We start from the raw sequence: 25830 nt of genomic DNA, 5'->3' as shown, positions 1-25830 counted from the left end.
ACACCCCCTCTTCTACCTATATCCTTATACCGTACCCCCTCTTCTACCTATATCCCTATACCACACCCCCTCTTCTACATATATCCTTATACCATACCCCCTCTTCTACCTATATCCCTATACCGTACCCCCTCTTCTACCTATATCCTTATACCATACCCCCTCTTCTACCTATATCCCTATACCGTACCCCTCTTCTACCTATATCCCTATACCGTACCTCCTCTTCTACCTATATCCCTATACCGTACCCCTCTACTACCTATATCACTATACCGTACCCCCCTCTACTACCTATATCCCTATACCATACCCCCTCTTCTACCTATATCCCTATACCGTACCCCCTCTTCTACCTATATCCCTATACCGTACCCCTCTTCTACCTATATCCCTATACCGTACCTCCTCTACTACCTATATCCCTATACCGTACCTCCTCTACTACCTATATCCCTATACCGTACCCCTCTACTACCTATATCACTATACCGTACCCCCTCTACTACCTATATCCCTATACCGTACCTCCTCTACTACCTATATCACTATACCGTACCCCCTCTACTACCTATATCCCTATACCGTACCCCCTCTACTACCTATATCCCTATACCGTACCTCCTCTACTACCTATATCCCTATACCGTACCCCCTCTACTACCTATATCCCTATACCGTACCCCCTCTTCTACCTATATCCCTATACCGTACCCCTCTTCTACCTATATCCCTATACCGTACCTCCTCTACTACCTATATCCCTATACCGTACCCCTCTACTACCTATATCACTATACCGTACCCCCTCTACTACCTATATCCCTATACCGTACCTCCTCTACTACCTATATCACTATACCGTACCTCCTCTTCTACCTATATCCCTATACCGTACCCCCCTCTACTACCTATATCCCTATACCGTACCCCCTCTTCTACCTATATCCCTATACCGTACCCCCTCTTCTACCTATATCCCTATACCGTACCCCTCTTCTACCTATATCCCTATACCGTACCTCCTCTACTACCTATATCCCTATACCGTACCTCCTCTACTACCTATATCCCTATACCGTACCCCTCTACTACCTATATCACTATACCGTACCCCCTCTACTACCTATATCCCTATACCGTACCTCCTCTACTACCTATATCACTATACCGTACCTCCTCTACTACCCATATCTCTATACCGTACCCCCTCTTCTACCTATATCCCTATACCGTACCCCTTCTACCTATATCCCTATACCGTACCCCCTCTACTACCTATATCCCTATACCGTACCCCTCTTCTACCTATATCCCTATACCGTACCCCCTCTTCTACCTATATCCCTATACCGTACCTCCTCTACTACCCATATCCCTATACCGTACCCCCTCTTCTACCTATATCCCTATACCGTACCTCCTCTACTACCCATATCCCTATACCGTACCCCCTCTACTACCTATATCCCTATACCGTACCCCTCTTCTACCTATATCCCTATACCGTACCCCCTCTTCTACCTATATCCCTATACCGTACCCCTCTACTACCTATATCACTATACCGTACCCCCCTCTACTACCTATATCCTTATACCGTACCCCCTCTTCTACCTATATCCCTATACCGTACCCCCTCTTCTACCTATATCCCTATACCGTACCCCTCTTCTACCTATATCCCTATACCGTACCTCCTCTTCTACCTATATCCCTATACCGTACCCCCTCTACTACCTATATCCCTATACCGTACCCCCTCTACTACCTATATCCCTATACCGTACCTCCTCTACTACCTATATCCCTATACCGTACCCCCTCTACTACCTATATCCCTATACCGTACCCCCTCTTCTACCTATATCCCTATACCGTACCCCCTCTACTACCTATATCCCTATACCGTACCCCCTCTTCTACCTATATCCCTATACCGTACCCCCTATACTACCTATATCCCTATACCGTACCCCCTCTACTACCTATATCCCTATACCGTACCCCCTATACTACCTATATCCTTATACCGTACCCCCTCTTCTACCTATATCCTTATACCGTACCCCCTCTTCTACCTATATCCTTATACCGTACCCCCTCTTCTACCTATATCCCTATACCGTACCCCCTCTTCTACTTATATCCCTATACCGTACCCCCTCTTCTACTTATATCCCTATACCGTACCCCCTCTTCTACTTATATCCCTATACCGTACCCCCTCTTCTACCTATATCCCTATACCGTACCCCCTCTACTACCTATATCCCTATACCGTACCCCCTCTACTACCAATATCCCTATACTGTACCCCCTCTACTACCTATATCACTATACCGTACCCCCTCTACTACCTATATCCCTATACCGTACCCCCTCTTCTACCTATATCCCTATGCCTTCTCTTATACACAGAGTGCAGGAGGCGGTATGGCTGTTTGCCTATAATCACAAGCTCGGCCTTTATATATCTTCTTTTCTGTCCTCCCATCCTCCACCTCCCTTTTCTTCCTGAAAATTGGTGTCCTTTTAGCTTTTTTTTTTTTCATTTCCCCATACAATACAGCCATACACAGAGTGCAGGTGGCAGTCTCTCCTTTTATCACCATTCTATATTGTACATCCTTTCCTCCACCACCCTTTCCTCCTCCACCATCTCTTCTACCTGTTGCTCAGGACTTCTATTCCTTTTATTACACTGTACTTTTCACCCATACACAGAGTTCAGGAAGCAGTACGCCCGCCCGTGTGTCACCTTCTTGCCTCCACCTTTTACACATTGTATGTTCTATTGCTGTTTCCTTCTCTCCTCTCATCCTGGTAACTGGCTTCTACCTGTCCTGCCATACACAGAGTGCAGGAGGCGGCTTTCTGTCCTGCCTGTCCTCTTCTTGCCTCCTCCTTTTATATAATGTATATTCTGTCCTGTCTTCCCCATGCCTGACACCCCGACACCTTCTACTTCTTCTATTTCATTATACTGCAGCGCCATACACAGAGTTCAGGAAGCAGTATGTCTGTCTGCCTGTCTGTCCTGCCTAGAACCTTCTTACCCCCATCTTTATATATTGTATATTCTATTCTCTTCTCCTGCCTGATACCCCAACACCTTCTACTCATTCTATTTCATTATACTGCACCACCATACACAGAGTTCAGGAAGCGGTGTGGCCATCTGTCCGTCTGTCCTGCCTAGAACCTTCTTACCCCCATCTTTATATAATGTATATTCTATTCTCTTCTCCCGCCTGATACTCGGCACTTTCTACTCATTCTATTTCATTATACTGGACTGTCATACACAGAGTTCAAGAAGCGGTATGGCCGTCTGCCCCCCTGTCCTGCCTAGAACCTTCTTACCCCCATCTTTATATATTGTATATTCTATTCTCTTCTCCTGCCTGATACCCCAACACCTTCTACTCATTCTATTTCATTATACTGCACCACCATACACAGAGTTCAGGAAGCGGTGTGGCCATCTGTCCGTCTGTCCTGCCTAGAACCTTCTTACCCCCATCTTTATATAATGTATATTCTATTCTCTTCTCCCGCCTGATACTCGGCACTTTCTACTCATTCTATTTCATTATACTGGACTGTCATACACAGAGTTCAAGAAGCGGTATGGCCGTCTGCCCCCCTGTCCTGCCTAGAACCTTCTTACCCCCATCTTTTGAATAATGCATATTCTGTCCTCTGTTCTCCCACCTAGAACTCGACCCTTCTACTCCTTCTATTTCATTATACTGCACCGCCATACACAGAGTTCTGGAAGCAGTATGTCTATCTGCCCCTCTGTCCTGCTTAGCACCTTCTTACCCCCATCTTTATATATTGTATATTCTATTCTCTTCTCCCGCCTGATACTCGGCACCTTCTACTCCTTCTATTTCATTATACTGCACCGCCATACACAGAGTTCAGGAAGCGGTGTGGCCTCCATCTTGCCCTCCCACCCCCCGTCCTCCATCTTTTCTCAGCTACGTCTCTGTCCTTTTGCATATACTGGAATATGGTGCCTGTCTGTCCTCCTGCTCCCCCCCACAATCACCACCTCTGTCTTCCCACAGACCATCGGATACGACCCCATCATCCCCCCGGAGGTGACGGAACAGTTTGGGGTTCAGCAGTTTTCACTGGAAGAGATCTGGCCGCAGTGCGACTATATCACAGTGCACACCCCGCTGCTGCCCTCCACCACAGGTACGCCCGCACCTCCTCCTCCATGGCGTCTGCCTTCTGTGTCCTCTCGCCTTCCCTCTCATCTCTTGTTGTCTCATCGCAGGTCTGCTCAATGACGCCTCCTTCGCTAAGTGCAAGCGCGGCGTTCAGGTGATCAATTGCGCCCGGGGTGGCATCATCGACGAGGCGGCATTGCTGCGGGCGCTGGAGAGCGGGCAGTGTGGAGGCGCGGGGCTGGATGTGTTCACAGAGGTAAGAGAGCACCTAGGAGGTGACGCTGTGATACCAGGATGACCTCTGACCCCTAGACGCCACTTATCCATACATGTCGGTTACTCAGTAACCCGAGATAAAGGCAATCTGCAGTGCCGGTGGAAGCCGGTTCTTTCCAATATGGCGGCTCCGGCAGAAAGGTCACTTCAAGATTCCTGTGACCTCCGTGAACCTGCTGGCTTTAAGGGGGAATCCCCTCAGGGGTTACATTATCCAGTCATGTGACCTTGGCCTGACGCAGAGTCCGGAGTCCTCAGTCCTCACTGAAATGATCTATATTTCGATTTTGCTGAAATATTTCATCAATTTTTAAATCTGGGCAGATCTAAAAATAGCAGCAATCCACGTTCACCTCTTCCTGCCCGCAGCAATATGGACATTTCTCGTAAAATGTAAAAATCTGCATTTTATGTCACTAGAAAATGACTGAGAACCCCCCAAACATGATATATTTTCTGAAAGCAGAGGCCCTGGAAAATAAAACGGTGGCGGCTGCTGCACCAAATATGTACAGCCGTTTATCAATTGCAGATTTTCAGTGGAAAAGAAATCCACTTTAATGAATTTTAGTGCACACAAACCTAATATAATACCCAGTATTTTAGTAAAATATAAAATATATAATGTTTTGTGGAGTAAATAAATATCTACCCTGTCAGATTTTAGTTGCGCTCACCCCTGGAATGGCAACAAGTTGCAGTACCTAAAATTGTCCATAAAGTCTATTCAGGTTATCAGTGTAGAGTATATTGTTTATTTATTTTATTTTTTTTTATTTTTATGTGTGTATGTGTGTGTATGTGTGTGTATATATAATATAATAATATTATGTGTATGTATACATATAATAATATTAAGGATTTCTATAGCACCAGCAATTTACGCAGCGCTTTACAATATTAGAGGGAGACAGTACATATACAAGAGGATTTTGAGGGCCCTGCTCAGAAGAGCTTACAATCTAATGGGGTGTGTATATATAAAAAGAAAAAATATTTTAAAAAAAAATTATATATATATATAATATATATATAATTTTTTTTTTTCCATTTTTTTTTTTTTTCTTATTTTCACCCGCAAACATGACATGTTTGCTGAAAGCAGAGGCCCCGCAGAATACAACGGTGGCTGCTGCAATTTTTTTTATATGGCACGATATATGCACAGCCATTTATCAATTGCAGATTTTCATTGAAAAAAAAAAATCCACTTTCATGAATTTTAGTGCACACAAGTCTGATATAATACCCAGTATTTTGGTAAAATATAATGTTTCGTGGAGTAAATAAATACCAACCCTGTCAAAATTTAATTGTGCACACCCCTGGAATGGCAACAAGTTGCAGTACCTAAAATTGTCCATAAAGTCTATACAGGTTATCAGTGTAGAGTATATCGTAATTTTGTTTCTTATTTTTGTTTATTTTATTTTATTTTTTATTATTAATTTTTATGTATTTTTTATTATTATTTTTTTTTAATATTTTCATTTTTTTTTTTCTTATTTTCACCCCCAAACATGATATATTTGCTGAAAGCAGAGGCTCCACAGAATACAACGGTGGCTGCTGCAGTTTTTCTATATGGCACGATATATGCACAGCCGTTTTTTTTATCAGTTGCAGATTTTCAGGAAAAAAATCCACTTTTATGAACTTTAGTGCACACAAACACAATATAATACCCAGTGTTTTGAAAAAATCTAAAAAAAAAAATATTTCATGGAGTAAGGCTCCATTCACACCTGGGCGTTTTCAGCTCCAAAAACGCTCAAAAGAAACATTTCCAAAACGCCCAACAAGTAAAACCCCATTCATTTAAATGGCCCCTGTTCACATCTGAGCGTTTTAACGCCTGAAGCAAAACGCCCAACGCTCAAAAAAGTACATGAGCTTCTTTTTGGGCAGATTACAGGCGTTTTCCATTGGTCTCTAGTCAATCTAAAAACGCCTGCACAAAAAACGCCTGTAAAACGCCTGCAAAAACGCCTGAAACAAAAACGCCCAGGTGTGAATGGAGCCTAAGTGAATATCAACCTTTGTCAAGATTTTAATTGCGCACACCCCTGGAATGGCAACAAGAGTTGCAGTACCTAAAATTGTCCATAAAGTCTATACAGGTTATCAGTCTACAGTATATCGTAATCCTTTTTTTTTTTTTTTTTATTATTATTAATAATAAATATATATATATATATATATAATATATTTTATTTTTTTTCTTATTTTCACCCCCAAACATGATATATTTGCTGAAAGCAGAGGCCCCGGAAAATACAACGGTGGCTGCTGCAAATTTTTTCTATGGCACGATATATGCACAGCCGTTTATCAATTGCAGATTTTCAGTGGAAAAAAAAAATCCACTGAATTTTAGTGCACACAAGCCTAATATAATACCCGGTATTTTAGTTAAATATAATGTTTCGTGGAGTAAATAAATATCAACCCTGTCAAGATTTTAATTGCGCACACCCCTGGGATGGCAACAAGTTGCAGTACCTAAAATTGTCCATAAAGTCTATAAAGGTTATCAGTCTAGAGTATATCGTAATTTTTTATTTTTGTTTATTTTATTTATTTTTTTGTTTTATTTTTTATTATTCATTTTCATGTATTTTAATTTTTTTTTCTTATTTTCACCCCCAAACATGATATATTTACTGAAAGCAGAGGCCCCACAGAATACAACGGTGGTTGCTGCAATTTTTTTTATATGGCACGATATATGCACAGCCGTTTATCAATTGCAGATTTTCAGAGGAAAAAAAATCCACTTTAATGAATTTTAGTTCACACAAGCCTAATATAATACCCAGTATTTTGGTAAAATATGAAATATAATGTTTCATGGAGTAAATAAATACCAAATATGTCAAGATTTTTAAATTGTGCACACCCCTGGAATGGCAATAAACTGCAGTACCTAAAATTGTCCATAGGGGGTGCTTTAAAAGTCTATACAGGTTATCAGTGTAGAGTAAATCGTAATCTATGGCCCAAGGATCATTGCCCTCAGGGCCGGCTCACACCCTAGAAACGCGGTTCGGATGCTTTTCTACATGCGTTTTTCACATGTTTCTGATGCAGTCCGGTGCATTTTTTTTTTTTTTTTTTCCCTCCTCTTTTTTTTTTTTTCTTAACCTCAAATAGGAACATGACTCCTCCAATGCGTTTTATCGCGTTCCAGTGAAGTCCATTGCAGAAAAAAATCCAGCATGTTCTACTTTTTTTTTTTTTTTTTCTGGAACTGGAACGCACTGGTGTGAACTATGCTATTGAAAACCATATAACCTACTATCCATGCATTTTTGATGCAGAAAAAAAAAAACGCACAGGACTGCATGTGGTGTGAAGTGGACCTTCGCGGCGAGACCTCACACATGTGACGCAATCACTGTTTACATATGTGTGCCGGATCTACACATGCGCTTGCGCATATTCACAAAAAGACGGAGGTGCTTTTCAATTTTTATCTATTTTTTGTTTATTTTTTTTCTTATTTATTTTTTCTTATTCATTTTTATGTTTTCTTTTTAATACAAAATTAAAAAAAAACTGAACATAAAATAAATAAAAAAATTATTTTATAATAATAATTACATTAGATAAAATTTAATTACTATAATAAATTATATAAAAAGTAGAAAAAATAAAATTAAAGAAAAAAATGAAAATAAAATACATATTTTTATATCATTGTATTATTATTATGAATATTATTATTCATAATAATAATTATATAATAAAAATAAGAAAAATATTTAAAAAAATAATGAAATTTATATAAAGAAAAAAAATGAAAATAAAATACATATTTTATTTTTTGTTATTATTATTATTATTATTATTACTATTATGATGAATATTATTTATTTTTATTATGATAATAATCATTAAATTATTATATAAAAATAAGATGAAAACATGTATTTTATTTTTATTTTTTTCTTTATTTAATTGTTATATACATGAAGTATTATTTATTATTAAAATTTTTTTTTTTCTGAAACTGGAATGCACTGGTGGGAACTATGCTATTGAAAACCATATAACCTACTTATCCATGCGTTTTTTGAGGCAGAAAAAAAAAACGCATGTGTTGTGAACTGCCCCTCCCTGCAACCTTCGCGGCGAGACCTCACACATGTGACGCAATCGCTGTTTACATATGTGTGCCGGATCTACAGGTGCGTTTGCGCGTATTCACCAAAAGACGGAGGTGCTTTTCAATTTTTTTTTAATTATTTTTATTTACTTTTATTTTTATTTTTTTCTTATCAATTTTTATGTATTTATTTTTTTCTTATTTTTTCTTATTTTTAATATAAAGGAAACAAAGTGAAAATAAAATGCATTAAAAAAATGTATTTTATTATAATAATAATACTAATTATATAAAATTTAATTATTATAATAATTAAATTTTATATAAAAAGTAGAAAAAATATAAAAATAATCAGGCAGCTTGCAGAATCTTGGGTATGCACAGAAATTTCACAGGGGCCCCTGGAGGGGAGGGGCCTGCAGCGCGTCTTGCGCGGGCTCCGAGGGCACCATCCTCGCTTAGCTGTGCATTGAGGATGGGAATTAAAACAAAAAAATAAAATAAAAATGTTCACTTTAAATATAAAAAAAAAAAAAGTCCCACTTTTGTGGTGATTTCCCTCTCTCGCTAACGAAGCTAATTTTTACATTTTTCTCACAGAATAAAATTTATATTTTTGGATACAAAATTAGCTAAAAAATCCCCAAATTGTACGCATTTTCCTTTAAAGAGGAAGTATCATTATTTCTAATTACATGAAATGCAATGTAATATTTTGTCTTTTTTCTGGGTGCCGTGCAATGCTAGCGGTGTTATTACACAGAGCGCCCCCCCCCTTCCAGAGAGCGCCCCCCCCTTCCAGAGAGCGCCCCCCCCTTCCAGAGAGCGCCCCCCCCTTCCAGAGAGCGCCCCCCCCTTCCAGAGAGTGCCCCCCCCCTTCCAGAGAGTGCCCCCCCCCTTCCAGAGAGCGCCCCCCCCCTTCCAGAGAGCGCCCCCCCCTTCCACAGCGCGCCCCCCTTCCACAGAGCGCCCCCCTTTCACAGAGCGCCCCCCTTCCACAGAGCGTCCCCCCCCCTTCCACAGGGCGCAGCCCCCCAACAATGCAGCTAGCAAGGAGAAGGCTACTTAGAGAGCGAGTGCCTGTCTCCAGCTCCCAGCTGACCCGCCTCACCTCCTTATGCATTCCGGTGCTTGCCTGGGGCAGTTTCTGGAGACAGGCGCTCGCTCTCAAAGCTGCTTTCTCCTTGCCAGCTGTGTTGTCGCACAGAGAACCTCCCTCTCTCAAGTAACACCCCCCCCCCCCCCAACAATGCAGCTAGCAAGAAGAAAGCCGCTTTGAGAGCACATGCCTATCTCCAGCTCCCTGCCGACTCGCCTCACCTCCTTATGCGTTCCAGTGCTGGGAGCTTGAGACAGGCACTCGCTCTCAAAGCTGCCTTCTCTTTGCTAGCTGTGTTGTTGCACAGAGCGCCCCCCTCCTCCGGGTGCAGCCCCCCGACAACGCAGCTAACAAGGAGAAGGCTGCTTTGAGAGCAAGCAGCATCTCCAGGTCCCAGCCGATGCAACTCCCTGCATTCCGGTGCTTGCCTGGGCAGGTTCTGGGGACAGGCGCTCGCTCTCAAAGCTGCTTTCTCCTTGCTAGCTGCATTGTTGGGGGGCTGCGCCCTGAGGAGGGAGGGGGTGCTCTGTGCAACAACACAGCTAGCAAGGGGAAAGCAGCTTTGAGACAGGCGTGCGCTCTCTAAGCAGCCTTCTCCTTGCTAATGGTGTTGTCGCACAGAGCACCCCCCCTCCCTCTTAGGCGCAGCCCCCCAACAATGCAGCTAGCAAGGAGAAAGCACCCCCCTCCCTCCTAGGCACAGCCCCCCAACAATGCAGCTAGCAAGGAGAAAGCACCCCCCTCCCTCCTAGGCACAGCCCCCCAACAATGCAGCTAGAAAGGAGAAAGCACCCCCCTCCCTCCTAGGCACAGCCCCCCAGCAATGCAGCTAACAAGGAGAAAGCACCCCCCTCCCTTCTAGGCGCAGCCCCCCAACAATGCAGCTAGCAAGGAGAAAGCACCCCCCCTCCCTCCTAGGCGCAGCCCCCCAACAATGCAGCTAGCAAAGGAGAAAGCACCCCCCCTCCCTCCTAGGCACAGCCCCCCAACAATGCAGCTAGCAAGGAGAAAGCACCCCCCTCCCTCCTAGGCACAGCCCCCCAGCAATGCAGCTAACAAGGAGAAAGCACCCCCCTCCCTTCTAGGCGCAGCCCCCCAACAATGCAGCTAGCAAGGAGAAAGCACCCCCCCTCCCTCCTAGGCACAGCCCCCCAACAATGCAGCTAGCAAAGGAGAAATCACCCCCCCCTCCCTCCTAGGCACAGCCCCCCAACAATGCAGCTAGCAAGGAGAAAGCACCCCCCCCTCCCTCCTAGGTGCAGCCCCCCAACAATGCAGCTAGCAAGGAGAAAGCACCCCCCTCCCTCCTAGGTGCAGCCCCCCAACAATGCAGCTAGCAAGGAGAAAGCACCCCCCCTCCCTCCTAGGCGCAGCCCCCCAACAATGCAGCTAGCAAGGAGAAAGCCGTTTTGAGAGCGAGCGCCTGTCTCCAGCTCTCAGCTGACCCGCCTCACCTCCTTATGCATTCCGCTACTGGGAGCTGTAGACAGGTGTGCGCTCTCTAAACAGCTTTCTCCTTGCTAGTGGTGCTGCTGCACAGAGCACCGCCCCTCCTCGGTGCACAGCCCCCTGATAACGCAGCAAGCACGGAGAAAGCTGATTAGAGAGCTCCCAGCTGATGCACCTCACCTCCTTCTGCATTCCGGTGCTGGGAGGTGGGGACATGCGCGCGCTCTCAAAGCTTCTTTTTCTTTGCTAACCGTGTTGTCGCACAGGGCACCCAGTTTTTCAGCGCGCAGCCCCCCAACAACACAGCAAGCAAAGAGAAGGCTGCTTAGAGAGCGCACGCCTCTCTCCAGCTCCCAACTGACCCGCCTCACCTCCTTATCCATTCCGGTTCTCGCTCTCAAAGCTGCTTTCTCCTCGCTAGCTGTGTTGTCGCGCAGGACACCCCCCCCTTCTTCCAGCACAGCCCCCCCAACATCACAGCAAGCAAAGAGAAGGCTGCTTAGAGAGCGCACGCCTGTCTCCAGCTCCCAGCTGACCCGCCTCACCTCCTTATGGAATTCCGGTGCTGGTAGCTGGAGACAGGTGCGCGCTCTATAAGCCGCCTTCTCCTTGCTAGCGGTGTTGTCGCACAGTGCACCCCCCCTCTCCTTATCGCACAGCCCCCCCCTGACAATGCAGCAAGCAAGGAGAAGGCGGCTTTGAGTGCGAACGTGTGTCTGCACCCCCCAGAACCAGAATGCAGAAAGAGGGGAGGCGCAGACCTATGCATAGGAATAGCTGGTTGTTAAGGAACGGGTCGGGAAGCCGGCTGCTGCATCCCTAACAACGGATGACTCATCTGCTGTCAGCGGGTTCCCCACTGACAGCTGAAATCTAAACAGAATTGCTGGCAAACAAAAATTTAAGAAGAAAAAAGAACGGTGTAGGCAAAAAAAAAAAAAAAAAAAAGGGGGGGGGGGGCGGGTGTTATCCTGTGACATGACCGGGTGAAACCACCCCCATGCCTACCTCTCATTGGGCGAGTGTTATTTCAGAGTAATAGATAAACATGGGAGGAGGGGTTACCCAGTGACATCACCGTGTGATCCTGTCCCATAATGACACCCAATGAGAGTTAGAAATGGGGGCGGGGTCATCCAGTTACACCTGGCAACCCACGCCCCTGTTTACCTGTCATTCAGCCGTGTCTCTGGTCGTGTTGAGGGGACCCTGTGCACCAATGAAGGGGACCCTGTGCACCAATGAAGGGGGGGCTGTGCACCAATGAAGGGGGGGCTGTGCACCAATGAAGGAAGGGCTGTGCACCAATGAGGGGGGGCTGTGCACCAATGAGGAGGTGCATTTTGCCTGACACTGCAGCTATCATTTCATGCACCTAGGAAGAAGGGAGAAAATACTACCTGTACTTCATCCCATGGGGAGCTGAATACTACAAAACAAATGATACTTCCTCTTTGTAGAGAAGGCTCTGTGGAATTAAATGGTGACAGTATCATTTTTTTAGGTCACCCAAGAATCACACAATTGTTAATGTCAGTAAAACAAAATCTATAATGAATCGCAGTGCATACATATGATACAGTCCTCCAAATTTTTTTCGGGTGTGCCGAGTAATTAGATACCATATATGTCCAGCCTTAAAACTGCGTGCGCCCACCAAGTGGAGAAAAATGATGGCACCCGAAATTCTACATACAGTAGATGACGCTCCAAATATATTTACACTTCATCAGTTTCAAGTTAACCATAAATGAGGAACAGAGAATTATCTCTGTCACTCCGGGGGGGGTGGGGTAACGGTGATAGCCAATATGTGATGCGCAATTGTGGTTTGCATTCATCTGAGCTCCCTACATATGATTTTTTTATATCTATGTGCACACTGACGGGTATGCTTTTTTAATTATTTTTTTATTTGTATTTATTATTTTATTTATGTATTTTCATTTTTTACTTTTTTTTTTTTTTTTTTTAAACTGGACTTCATTGCTATGTCATGGGGGGTTACAATCTAAGCCCCCTATATGATAGCATTTTTCAGGTGACAGGTACTCTTTATGGAGCCATCGGGTATCTATTAGACATCCAATGTCTTCCCTGCCCTCTGATCCAACTTATTGAGCACAGATTGTGGTTGACCCACTCTTTGTCCAGCTTCCCTGAACATGGAAGTGCTCAGAGCCGAGCGCTTCGGGGTTCACCCTCTACAGAGGAGATCAGGGAATCCAAGCTGAATTTGAGCAGGTGACAGGTATTCTTTATGGAGCCACCAGGGATCTATTAGACATCCAATATCACCCCTGCCCTCTGCTCCAACTGATTGTGCTTGACCCACTCTTTTTCCAGCATCTCTGAACATGGAAGTGCTCAGAGCTGAGCACTTTGGGGTTCACACGCTGCAGAAGAGATCAGGGATTGGATGTTCTTTAGTGTCTTCCTGCTCTCTATCCTGACAAGGTTTATTGTGGCCTGAAGCACATCACACTGCATTTTTTTTTTAACCAACTTTGCACAGTGTAAGAAAATGTTAGCGACATTTCGGGGGATGTGAATTTGGTCTTATTGCCCCAAAATCAATTTAGCAGAAATGTTGCGCTCATCCCTATTATTTCTATTTATTTATTTATTTATTTTTCATGTGAGAAATTTGGGACTTATCGCTAAATTTTTGCTTTCTTCAACGTCTTCTTACCCAGGAACCTCCCCGGGATCGGGCCCTCATAGACCACCCTCTGGTGATCAGCCTCCCCCACCTGGGGGCCAGCACACACGAAGCCCAGAACCGCTGCGGGGAGGAGATTGCGCTGCAGATTGTGGATCTGGCGAAGGAACGCGCTCTGGCTGGAGCGGTAAGTAGAGTCGATGGGTCGTGTTCTCGTGTTGCTCTCCTGTGTTTGTAGTTTTGACTTTTTCTACAATACATGTTGTTGTGCCCTGTAGTTCTGGGGGGGGGGGGGGGCAGAGTAGTCACGGAGTGGTCTAATACATTTCGGCATCCATAGACACAGGAACTTGTACAGAGTATGGAAAGGGTTATACATATAATAGGTGTAAGTAGTGACATCTACAGGCCAGAGGTATGAACACCACACACTGATAGCGTACAAGGTAGACAACCGTTATCATGGTTACTGTACTCTTATGTATGTGAAAGATGACCCCCCCCCCCCGTCATATGATGGGTGTAGGCTGATTTCTAAATGCTGTATGCAGGGCTTTTTTTCTCAGAGAATAGGTGCCGGAACTCCCCCTTTTCAAGTCACCCCTTGTCTCCGCCCCTACCCACCTCCGAGCACCGTTTCTTGGTTCCACCCATTACCCACCTCCCAAGACCACCCCTTTTAGATAATGCAGTAACATTTGCAGTACTAATTTGTATTGAGCTTGTTAATGATAACAAGAAAAGCAGTAGAATAGATCCCTGCAGCCAGCAACAATGGACCACTCACAGCAAAACACCCCCCTCCCTAGCAGCAACAACAGATCTTCTCGCAGCCAGCATCAGCAGACCCTCTGGAAGAATAGATTCCCCCCCTCAGCAACAATGGACCACCTACAAGAAAATACCACCCCCTTCCTCAGCAACAATAGACCCAGGAAGCAACAGTGGGTCTTATGTTGCTGGTGGGTCAGTCATTTCTGGGTGGGATCTACTGTTGTGGAAGAGGTCTATTGTTGCTGGCTGCTGGAAGATCTGTTGTTGCTTCCGGGGTCTATTGTTGCTGAGGAAGGGGGTGGTATTTTCTTGTAGGTGGTCCATTGTTGTTGAGGGGGGGGGTCTATTCTTCCAGAGGGTCTGCTGATGCTGGCTGCGAGAAGAGATCTTCCAGAAGCCAGCAACAATAGACCTCTTCCACAACAGTAGATCCCTCCCAGAAATCACTGACCCCCAGCAACATAAGACCCACCCTTAGCAACAATAGATCCCCTGCAAGCAACAACAGATCTCCCCAGCAACAGACCCCCTTGCAATAATAGATGTCCTCCAGTGACAATAGATCCCCAGCAACCAGCATCAACAGACCCTGCAGCACACCTCCAGCACCCCTTGCCATTACATACATTTAGTCCTGGAGGTGCCGGAACTGCGTTCCCCCGCGTTCCCGCTGAAAAATGTTGCAGAGTGCGATCACTGGGTGCAGCGGAGTCCATTCAGATCAGACATTGTGGAGTAAACAGGAACTGGCTTCTTTATTGGAACATAACACAGAAAGCAAAGATGTCACCTCATTGTAATAAGAACAACAGAACAGGAAGAGATAACCAACAAGTTCAGTACAGTGTACAGGATATTACAACACATCATAGATAATGCATAGCATATCACTGAGCATTAGCGACATCTAGTGTCCTATTTGTGAACTGCGGTTAATCTGCTAAGCTGAAAGCTGTTGTATCTCCAACAAAAAAATGCCCTGGCTGTATAAGATATCCAGCAATGGTGGAAGGCCAGCAAGCCATCCTACTGTAGCACTACCCCCATAAAAGCCTTGCGTCACACTACCCCCCTTCAGTGCCTTCAATCATCATATTGGCCCAGCTGTCTTTGGGAGAGTGGGTTGGGTCTACAGGATGCCTAAAAACAGCAGCCAGAATCTCTCCACTCAACAAACTTCTACAGGTCCAGATGGTGTCACCGGTGGAGCCCGAGATGACGAGGGTAGGTTCTTGCACAATGGAAGCAGGGACTGCTAGGGCAGTGGAAGGGCACAAGTACCAGGAAGCTGGAGTAGTGAACTTGAACTTGGAAATGCAGGGATGCACCCAGTGGCACTATGAAGTTGGGTCTCGAGCTATGTTCAGCAGCAGCCAGGCAGAAAGGCACAGGATCACAATCGGTTTCAAGGTTGGGAACACGCAGTCAGGGAGTCAGTAACTTTCTGGCAGATAGGTACTAAGTCAGGAGGCATCGTCATAGTCAGAAGTCCAGGCTGGGACCAAGAACGCAGATGAGCAGCAGATACAACAAGCAAGAGGAATACAAAGAGAAGCGTCAGATGTAGCAGAATCAGCAGATGGACAAGGCAGCAATGATGCTAAGCAGGATCTGTGGGCGCGCCCGTGCATGCATGTGTGCGTCATGGCCCGTGCCTGCTTTTTCTTGTCCTCGCACGTCTTGGTAAACTCCCATGCTCACGTCTATGCACACAAAAATGAACACTTGGTGCATGAGGTTCCTGACAGATAGCAGCTGTCTTCCAGGTTCCTTCGCCTCTGCCACAGGCCAGCTTAGAATATGAAGGTTCTTTGTCACAGGTCTGATTGAGGGTCTATAGGTCTCTTCCATAGGCCATTATAGAGTCTGTACGCTCTGATGGGTGACTGCCTTTCAGTTTCCTATGTCTCTGCAACTGGCCATCCTTGGACACTCTAGGCCCAGATGGGCGGTCAGGAGAATGAATCATTTCGCCTTTTGGTTTCCTTCGCCAGACAATGTCCTGACAGGCAATGGAACTCTCACAGCTACATCGGGACTAGACAGCAGTCTGGGAAGTCGGGACTAGACCCCTGGATTGACCTCATCAGAAGGCAAAGCCTGGAAGTATAGATCCTTCTAGAAGGTCATCCCAAATTATTACTTTCCCAGCCTACATCACATGTATACACCCCTCAGTGATGGTCATGGCTGCCTTTGATACAGGTAAAACATAAGGGGCGGGGGAGGCCAATGGCCTTCTCAGTGTCACCCAACCACTGTAATGGAAGTATGGCCTTCTGTCTGCTGACATTTTTATGTCCTGACCCTTACGTCTTAACAATAGGATGTAGCCAAGTCACGATCCAAGTGGTCCCTATACCTACTGGTGCCTGTCCTGTGAAGTCTACTGATTCCTGCCCCATGAGGGGCCATGTCTTCTGGTGCCTGTTCTGTAAAGAGCCATATCTACTGGTGACTATCTTGTGAAGGGGTATGTCTACTGGTGCCTGTCCCACGAGGGGCCGTGTCTACCGGTGCCTGTCCCACGAGGGGCCGTGTCTACCGGTGCCTGTCCCACGAGGGGCCGTGTCTACCGGTGCCTTTCCGGTCAGGGGGCCGTGTCTGCCGGTGCCTTTCCGGTCAGGGGGCCGTGTCTGCCGGTGCCTGTCTGGTCGGGGGGGCCGTGTCTGCCGGTGCCTGTCCGGTCGGGGGGGCCGTGTCTGCCGGTGCCTGTCCGGTCGGGGGGGCCGTGTCTGCCGGTGCCTGTCCGGTCGGGGGGGCCGTGTCTGCCGGTGCCTGTCCGGTCGGGGGGCCGTGTCTGCCAGTGCCTGTCCAGTGGGGGGGGCCATGTCTGCCGGTGCCTGTCCGGTCGGGGGCCGTGTCTACCTCATCAGGCTGAGATGTAGATCTGGTCACATAAATCTTCTCAATCTTAACATTTTAAAGTCTGATCAGCTGGTAGAAGACACCTAAGTTGCATGTGACTCCTGAGCAACTCTTTCAGGATCTCTTCCATAATTAATAGTGCTGCTGACACATTTATGTGACTTGCAAAGACTGCTGGGCAGACCTTGGACAATATAATTTTGAGCTTTTCAGCCAATGCCCGGCTCCCAGTGATGTCCGCTAATTTTTTTTTTTTTTTTATTATTATTGTTTATGGGCTGCAGTGAGGATCAATGGAGTGTAAATGGAGAAAAGTTTACAGCGTTGCTGGGTGACACGGCCATTTCCTCTGTACAGCTGGCTGGCATTGCATGCTGGGAAATGAAGGTTCTCCAGTCCATTGGCCACTCTGGTCAGCAGTCGGTGAATCCCTGGGCAAAGCCTTCCCCCTTGCAAGGCACCTTAACCCAATGTTAAGGGATATATGCAGTCCCCAAAAATAACAGAGGGCTCTGGAATCTGGAAGATTCCTTTTAGAATGGGGGCTCCCAAATATTCTTGCCCCCTCAGGGGAATTGATACAGGGGTCCACACCAGAGAAATCCTGAGTGAGCAGGGGGGTAGGAAAGTGATACCTTAGGAGGTTTCCGAAAATCTGGGGCCCCTAGGGAAGAAGACGTGGCTTGATAGCAGTCGGATATGTGGAGGGGTATCTGAGGAGGTTTCCTGAAGTCTGGGGCCCCTAAGGAAGAAGTTGAGGTCTGATAGAGGTCAGATATGTGGAGGGGTATCTGAGGAGGTTTCCTGAAGTCTGGGGCCCCTAGGGAAGAAGATGGGGCCTGATAGAGGTCATATATGTGGAGGGGTATCTGAGGAGGTTCCCTGAAGTCTGGGGCCCCTAGGGAAGATGGGGCCAGATAGAGGTCCGATATGTGGAGGGGTATCTGAGGAGGTTTCCGGAAGACGTGGCCTGATAGAGGTCAGATATGTGGAGGGGTATCTGAGGAGGTTCCCTGAAGTCTGGGGCCCCTAGGGAAGATGGGGCCAGATAGAGGTCAGATATGTGGAGGGGTATCTGAGGAGGTTTCCGGAAGACGTGGCCTGATAGAGGTCCGATATGTGGAGGGGTATCTGAGGAGGTTCCCTGAAGTCTGGGGCCCCTTTGGAAGAAGATGGGGGCCTGATAGCAGTCAGATATGTGGAGGGGTATCTGAGGTGGTTTCCTGAAGTCTGGGGCCCCTAGGGAAGAAGATGGGGCCTGATGGAGGTCAGATATGTGGAGGGGTATCGGAGGAGGTTCCCTGAAGTCTGGGGCCCCTAGGGAAGAAGTTGAGGCCAGATAGAGGTCAGATATGTGGAGGGGTATCTGAGGAGGTTTCTTGAAGTCTGGGGCCCCTAGGGAAGAAGATGGGGCCTGATAGAGGTCAGATATGTGGAGAGGTATCTGAGAAGGTTTCCTGAAGTCTGGGGCCCCTAGGGAAGAAGATGAGGCCTGATAGAGGTCAGATATGTGGAGGGGTATCTGAGGAGGTTCCCTGAAGTCTGGGGCCCCTAGGGAAGAAGATGGGGCCTGATAGAGGTCAGATATGTGGACGGGTATCTGAGGAGGTTTACTGAAGTCTGGGGCCCCTAGGGAAGAAGATGGGGCCTGATAGAGGTCAGATATGTGGAGAGGTATCTGAGAAGGTTTCCTGAAGTCTGGGGCCCCTAGGGAAGAAGATGAGGCCTGATAGAGGTCAGATATGTGGAGGGGTATCTGAGGAGGTTCCCTGAAGTCTGGGGCCCCTAGGGAAGAAGATGGGGCCTGATAGAGGTCAGATATGTGGACGGGTATCTGAGGAGGTTTCCTGAAGTCTGGGGCCCCTAGGGAAGAAGATGGGGCCTGATAGAGGTCAGATATGTGGAGGGGTATCGGAGGAGGTTCCCTGAAGTCTGGGGCCCCTAGGGAAGAAGTTGAGGCCAGATAGAGGTCAGATATGTGGAGGGGTATCTGAGGAGGTTTCTTGAAGTTTGGGGCCCCTAGGGAAGAAGATGAGGCCTGATAAAGGTCAGATATGTGGAGGGATATCTGAGGAGGTTTCCTGCAGTCTGGGGCCCCTAGGGAAGAAGATGGGGCCTGATAGAGGTCAGATATGTGAAGGGGTATCTGAGGAGGTTTCCTGAAGTCTGGGGCCCCTAGGGAAGAAGATGGGGCCTGATAGAGGTCAGATATGTGAAGGGGTATCTGAGGAGGTTTCCTGAAGTCTGGGGCCCCTAGGGAAGAAGATGGGGCCTGATAGAGGTCAGATATGTGGAGGGGTATCTGAGGAGGTTCCCTGAAGTCTGGGGCCCCTAGGGAAGAAGATGGGGCCTGATAGAGGTCAGATATGTGGACGGGTATCTGAGGAGGTTCCCTGAAGTCTGGGGCCCCTAGGGAAGAAGATGGGGCCTGATAGAGGTCAGATATGTGTAGGGGTATCTGAGGAGGTTTCTTGAAGTCTGGGGCCCCTAGGGAAGAAGATGGGGCCTGATAGAGGTCAGATATGTGGAGAGGTATCTGAGGAGGTTCCCTGCAGTCTGGGGCCCCTAGGGAAGAAGATGGGGCCTGATAGAGGTCAGATATGTGTAGGGGTATCTGAGGAGGTTTCTTGAAGTCTGGGGCCCCTAGGGAAGAAGATGGGGCCTGATAGAGGTCAGATATGTGGAGAGGTATCTGAGGAGGTTTCCTGGAGTCTGGGACCCCTTTGGAAGAAGATGGGGGCTGATAGAGGTCAGATATGTGGAGGGGTATCTGAGGAAGTTCCCTGAAGTCTGGGGCCCCTAGGGAAGAAGATGGGGCCTGATAGAGGTCAGATATGTGGAGGGGTATCTGAGGAGGTTCCCTGAAGTCCGGGGCCCCTGCAGCTAGCACTCCAGGGCAATCCACAACCCCTTTGACAAATCTACTGCTAGCTGCACTATTGTTCAGTATGGGGCCATATAAATAGATGAATTGTTCTCTGGGGGAAGTGGAGGCGGTGGTTCCTTACCATTACACATGAAGTGCTATCACACCTTGTCAATAACACCCCAACCCATGGGCCACAGGATGTGAAGATCACACGTAGGAGGTTTCTGTGCACCCTGAACTTCTCACTAGAAATCTGCTTCAGTAATGATGATATAGGACAAGCTGTCAGCTTCAGGAGACTTCAATATAATAAATAGTAGGGGTCAGCAGTGTCCAGTGTGGGCCTGGGTCAGCAGTGTCCAGTGTGGGCCTGGGTCAGCAGTGTCCAGTGTGGGCCCGGGTCAGCAGTGTCCAGTGTGGGCCCGGGTCAGCAGTGTCCAGTGTGGGCCCGGGTCAGCAGTGTCCAGTGTGGGCCCGGGTCAGCAGTGTCCAGTGTGGGCCCGGGTCAGCAGTGTCCAGTGTGGGCCCGGGTCAGCAGTGTCCAGTGTGGGCCCGGGTCAGCAGTGTCCAGTGTGGGCCCGGGTCAGCAGTGTCCAGTGTGGGCCCGGGTCAGCAGTGTCCAGTGTGGGCCCGGGTCAGCAGTGTCCAGTGTGGGCCCGGGTCAGCAGTGTCCAGTGTGGGCCCGGGTCAGCAGTGTCCAGTGTGGGCCCGGGTCAGCAGTGTCCAGTGTGGGCCCGGGTCAGCAGTGTCCAGTGTGGGCCCGGGTCAGCAGTGTCCAGTGTGGGCCCGGGTCAGCAGTGTCCAGTGTGGGCCCGGGTCAGCAGTGTCCAGTGTGGGCCCGGGTCAGCAGTGTCCAGTGTGGGCCCGGGTCAGCAGTGTCCAGTGTGGGCCCGGGTCAGCAGTGTCCAGTGTGGGCCCGGGCCAGCAGTGTCCAGTGTGGGCCCGGGCCAGCAGTGTCCAGTGTGGGCCCGGGCCAGCAGTGTCCAGTGTGGGCCCGGGCCAGCAGTGTCCAGTGTGGGCCCGGGTCAGCAGTGTCCAGTGTGGGCCCGGGTCAGCAGTGTCCAGTGTGGGCCCGGGTCAGCAGTGTCCAGTGTGGGCCCGGGCCAGCAGTGTCCAGTGTGGGCCCGGGCCAGCAGTGTCCAGTGTGGGCCCGGGTCAGCAGTGTCCAGTGTGGGCCCGGGTCAGCAGTGTCCAGTGTGGGCCCGGGTCAGCAGTGTCCAGTGTGGGCCCGGGTCAGCAGTGTCCAGTGTGGGCCCGGGTCAGCAGTGTCCAGTGTGGGCCCGGGTCAGCAGTGTCCAGTGTGGGCCCGGGTCAGCAGTGTCCAGTGTGGGCCCGGGTCAGCAGTGTCCAGTGTGGGCCCCGGCCAGCAGTGTCCAGTGTGGGCCCGGGCCAGCAGTGTCCAGTGTGGGCCCGGGTCAGCAGTGTCCAGTGTGGGCCCGGGTCAGCAGTGTCCAGTGTGGGCCCGGGTCAGCAGTGTCCAGTGTGGGCCCGGGTCAAGAGGGTCAGGATACCTTAGCCACCTCATTCCCGAACCCTTAAAGAATAACTAAAGGCAAAACTTTTTTTTTTTCGTAGGCGTTATAACCCTCCCTTACTTTAAAATGGGGGGGGGGGGGGGATATGCCTTGTAGGTCTACTGTAACCCACCCTGACATTTAACTCTATCCTGCCTAAACCCTACACTTAACCTTCCCCCGTCTGCACATACAACCCTCCACCAGGCTGAACCCTAAAACTAATCTAACTCCTACTATAGATGAATAATTCCCTCCCCTGACCCCCCCCCCCACCAACTCCTGGACCTGACACCTTACCCTCCCAAACCTCTGGACCTAACATCCATCCAAATCTAATCCCTGAACTATTCTCCTAACTATGGTGACCCACCATCAGTGAACTTACCTAGTCCTGGATGGCACCTCCATGTATGATTGCACCCTATACATAGATACCAGTCTATAGGACACCTCCATGAATAATTATATCTGGTCTTTAGTACACCTCTATGTATGAGAACATCCTATATACCCGGTCTATAGGACACCTCCATGTATGATTATACCCTATATATCTGGTCTATAGTACACCTCCATGTATGATTACACCCAATACATAGATATCTGGTCTATAGGACACCTCCATGTATGATTACACCCTATATATCTGTAATGGAACTGCGACCCCACACTGTGTTTGAGTTCTTCCGTCAGCCTAGCGCTTCCTTCAATCTTGATCAGTGGGGATCTAGGCCCCTCCCTCTGCAGTGCTCGGAGCAGGCTGACGTCAGTGGGGATCTAGGCCCCTCCCTCTGCAGTGCTTGGAGCAGGCTGACGTCAGTGGGGATCTAGGCCCCTCCCTCTGCAGTGCTCGGAGCAGGCTGACGTTAGTGGGGATCTAGGCCCCTCCCTCTGCAGTGCTTGGAGCAGGCTGACGTCAGTGGGGATCTAGGCCCCTCCCTCTGCAGTGCTCGGAGCAGGCTGACGTTAGTGGGGATCTAGGCCCCTCCCTCTGCAGTGCTTGGAGCAGGCTGACGTCAGTGGGGATCTAGGCCCCTCCCTCTGCAGTGCTCGGAGCAGGCTGACGTCAGTGGGGATCTAGGCCCCTCCCTCTGCAGTGCTCGGAGCAGGCTGACGTCAGTGGAGATCTCGGCCCCTCCCTCTGCAGTGCTCGGAGCAGGCTGACTTCAGTGGAGATCTAGGCCCCTTTCTCTGCAGTGCTCGGAGCAGGCTGACCTCAGTGGGGATCTAGGCCCCTCCCTCTGCAGTGCTCGGAGCAGGCTGACGTCAGTGGGGATCTAGGCTCCTCCCTCTGCAGTGCTCGGAGCAGGCTGACCTCAGTGGGGATCTAGGCCCCTCCCTCTGCAGTGCTCGGAGCAGGCTGACGTCAGTGGAGATCTCGGCCCCTCCCTCTGCAGTGCTCGGAGCAGGCTGACGTCAGTGGGGATCTAGGCCCCTCCCTCTGCAGTGCTCGGAGCAGGCTGACGTCAGTGGGGATCTAGGCCCCTCCCTCTAAAGTACTCGGAGCAGGCTGACATCAGTGGAGATCTCGGCCCCTCCCTCTAAAGTACTCGGAGCAGGCTGACATCAGTGGAGATCTCGGCCCCTCCCTCTGCAGTGCTCGGAGCAGGCTGACCTCAGTGGGGATCTAGGCCCCTCCCTCTGCAGTGCTCGGAGCAGGCTGACCTCAGTGGGGATCTAGGCCCCTCCCTCTGCAGTGCTCGGAGCAGGCTGACGTCAGTGGGGATCTAGGCCCCTCCCTCTGCAGTGCTCGGAGCAGGCTGACGTCAGTGGGGATCTAGGCCCCTCCCTCTGCAGTGCTCGGAGCAGGCTGACGTCAGTGGGGATCTAGGCCCCTCCCTCTGCAGTGCTCGGAGCTGGCTGACGTCAGTGGGGATCTAGGCCCCTCCCTCTGCAGTGCTCGGAGCAGTCTTACCTCAGTGGGGATCTAGGCCCCTCCCTCTGCAGGGCTCGGAGCAGGCTGACATCAGTGGAGATCTCGGCCCCTCCCTCTGCAGGGCTCGGAGCAGGCTGACATCAGTGGAGATCTCGGCCCCTCCCTCTGCAGTGCTCGGAGCAGGCTGACGTCAGTGGGGATCTAGGCCCCTCCCTCGGCATTGCTCGGAGCAGGCTGACCTCAGTGGGGATCTAGGCCCCTCCCTCTGCAGTGGTCGGAGCAGGCTGACGTCAGTGGGGATCTAGGCCCCTCCCTCTAAAGTACTCGGAGCAGGCTGACATCAGTGGAGATCTCGGCCCCTCCCTCTGCAGTGCTCGGAGCAGGCTGACCTCAGTGGGGATCTAGGCCCCTCCCTCTGCAGTGCTCGGAGCAGGCTGACCTCAGTGGGGATCTAGGCCCCTCCCTCTGCAGTGCTCGGAGCAGGCTGACATCAGTGGAGATCTCGGCCCCTCCCTCTGCAGTGCTCGGAGCAGGCTGACATCAGTGGAGATCTCTGCCCCTCCCTCTGCAGTGCTCGGAGCAGGCTGACGTCAGTGGGGATCTAGGCCCCTCCCCCTGCAGTGCTCGGAGCAGGCTGACGTCAGTGGGGATCTAGGCCCCTCCCTCTGCAGTGCTCGGAGCAAGCTTACGTCAGTGGGGATCTAGGCCCCTCCCTCTGCAGTGCTCGGAGCAGGCTGACATCAGTGGAGATTTCGGCCCCTCCCTCTGCAGTGCTTGGAGCAGGCTGACCTCAGTGGGGATCTAGGCCCCTCCCTCTGCAGTGCTCAGAGCAGGCTGATGTCAGTGGGGATCTAGGCCCCTCCCTCTGCAGTGCTCGGAGCAGACTGACCTCAGTGGGGATCTAGGCCCCTCCCTCTACAGTATTAAGTGTCAAAAATGTAAGGGGTCCGATCTGTCCACCGCAATGTCGCAGTCCTGCAAAAAATCGCAGATCGCTGCTGTAGCGGCCGCCCCGATGGAAAGAGGGGTTTTGCCGCCAGAGATGTTCTCTTCCCCCTAGTGGGAGGGATGCTGTAGAGTAGAGCAGGAACCGCTCTTACCAGAGCTAGGGATTTAGCGATCCAAGGAGCAGAGAGATAGAGCTGGTATAGCCTTCTCCCACAAACATGAGATGAGACTCTATGCTGAGAGTAAGCAAGAACTGTTTATTGAACCCACACACACACATTATATACCGTATCAGGTCAGATGAGTCTGATTACATTAGCATATGCAGATAGATTTGTAAACGGGCACAAAATAACCCTAAACTAATTATCCAGCCATCTGACCAGAACAATGCAAGGTCATTAACATCTAACAATGGGACAGGAATACTCAGCACAATACACATTCCATATCAAAACACAGACAGTATCAGCATATTTAACAATGTATGGAGGACAAGTGGCTGAGCCGATGACATTAGCAGTTTGCCATGAGTCATGCCATCTTCAGTTGTTCAGAAGATGAAGAAAGTGAACATAAAATGAAATAAAAGGCAATGTCCCAAACTCATAAGAAAATGACACAAAGGGGTTTACAATCCAGGGACAGGGGGATCTGTCACAAAGACCCCCCATTTGAAGCAATCCAAACCACCAAGTATCTGATTTTTTAAATCATAGTGACAGTTAGTACCGTCACAGCCGCCATTACTAGTAAAAAATAAATAAATAAATAACCATGACATAAATCTTTCCCGTAGTTAGTAGGCACGATAACTTTTGCGCAAACCAATCAAAATACCCTTAATGGGATTTTTTTTTTATTTTTTTTTTTTAGCCAAAATAAATATAAGACCCGGTCTTATTTTTGGTGAAACGCGGTAAATATCCGGCCTATAGGACAATTCTGTGTGTTGATCACATTAATCTCCCATGTGTGTATAATAAAGTGGTGAGTTCACTTTAAATTTCTCTGCCCACAGAGCTCACTCTTCTTAGTCAGTCAGGGTAATGATATCCGGGGTGGGGGAGGGGAGGTGTAGCGTGGGGGGGGGGGGGGGGGGAAGTTGTGGTTTGGCTGTGATGTCCATTTTAGCACAGATGAGTTTTCTTTAGCCAAATACACAGAGGAAGTCATAAATGTCAGTCGGTTTGTGTG

General features: G+C 48.9%; 1 protein-coding gene across 1 annotated transcript in view; it reads left to right on the top strand.

Moving 5' to 3' along the window:
- Window positions 1-25830, top strand: part of PHGDH (phosphoglycerate dehydrogenase) — a 51986-nt gene that overhangs the window by 9007 nt on the left and 17149 nt on the right. The window contains exons 6-8 of the mRNA XM_082262209.1: window positions 4080-4212; window positions 4295-4443; window positions 13816-13968. Of these exons, the coding sequence (XP_082118335.1) occupies window positions 4080-4212; window positions 4295-4443; window positions 13816-13968 (435 nt within the window). The remainder of the gene's footprint in view (window positions 1-4079; window positions 4213-4294; window positions 4444-13815; window positions 13969-25830) is intronic.

Source organism: Pelophylax lessonae (assembly GCF_965119305.1).
Source record: "Pelophylax lessonae genome assembly, chromosome: 6".
In the NCBI taxonomy this organism is placed as follows: domain Eukaryota; kingdom Metazoa; phylum Chordata; class Amphibia; order Anura; family Ranidae; genus Pelophylax; species Pelophylax lessonae.
Note: the sequence above shows the minus strand (reverse complement) of the source record. Positions and strands in the feature narration are given on the sequence as shown.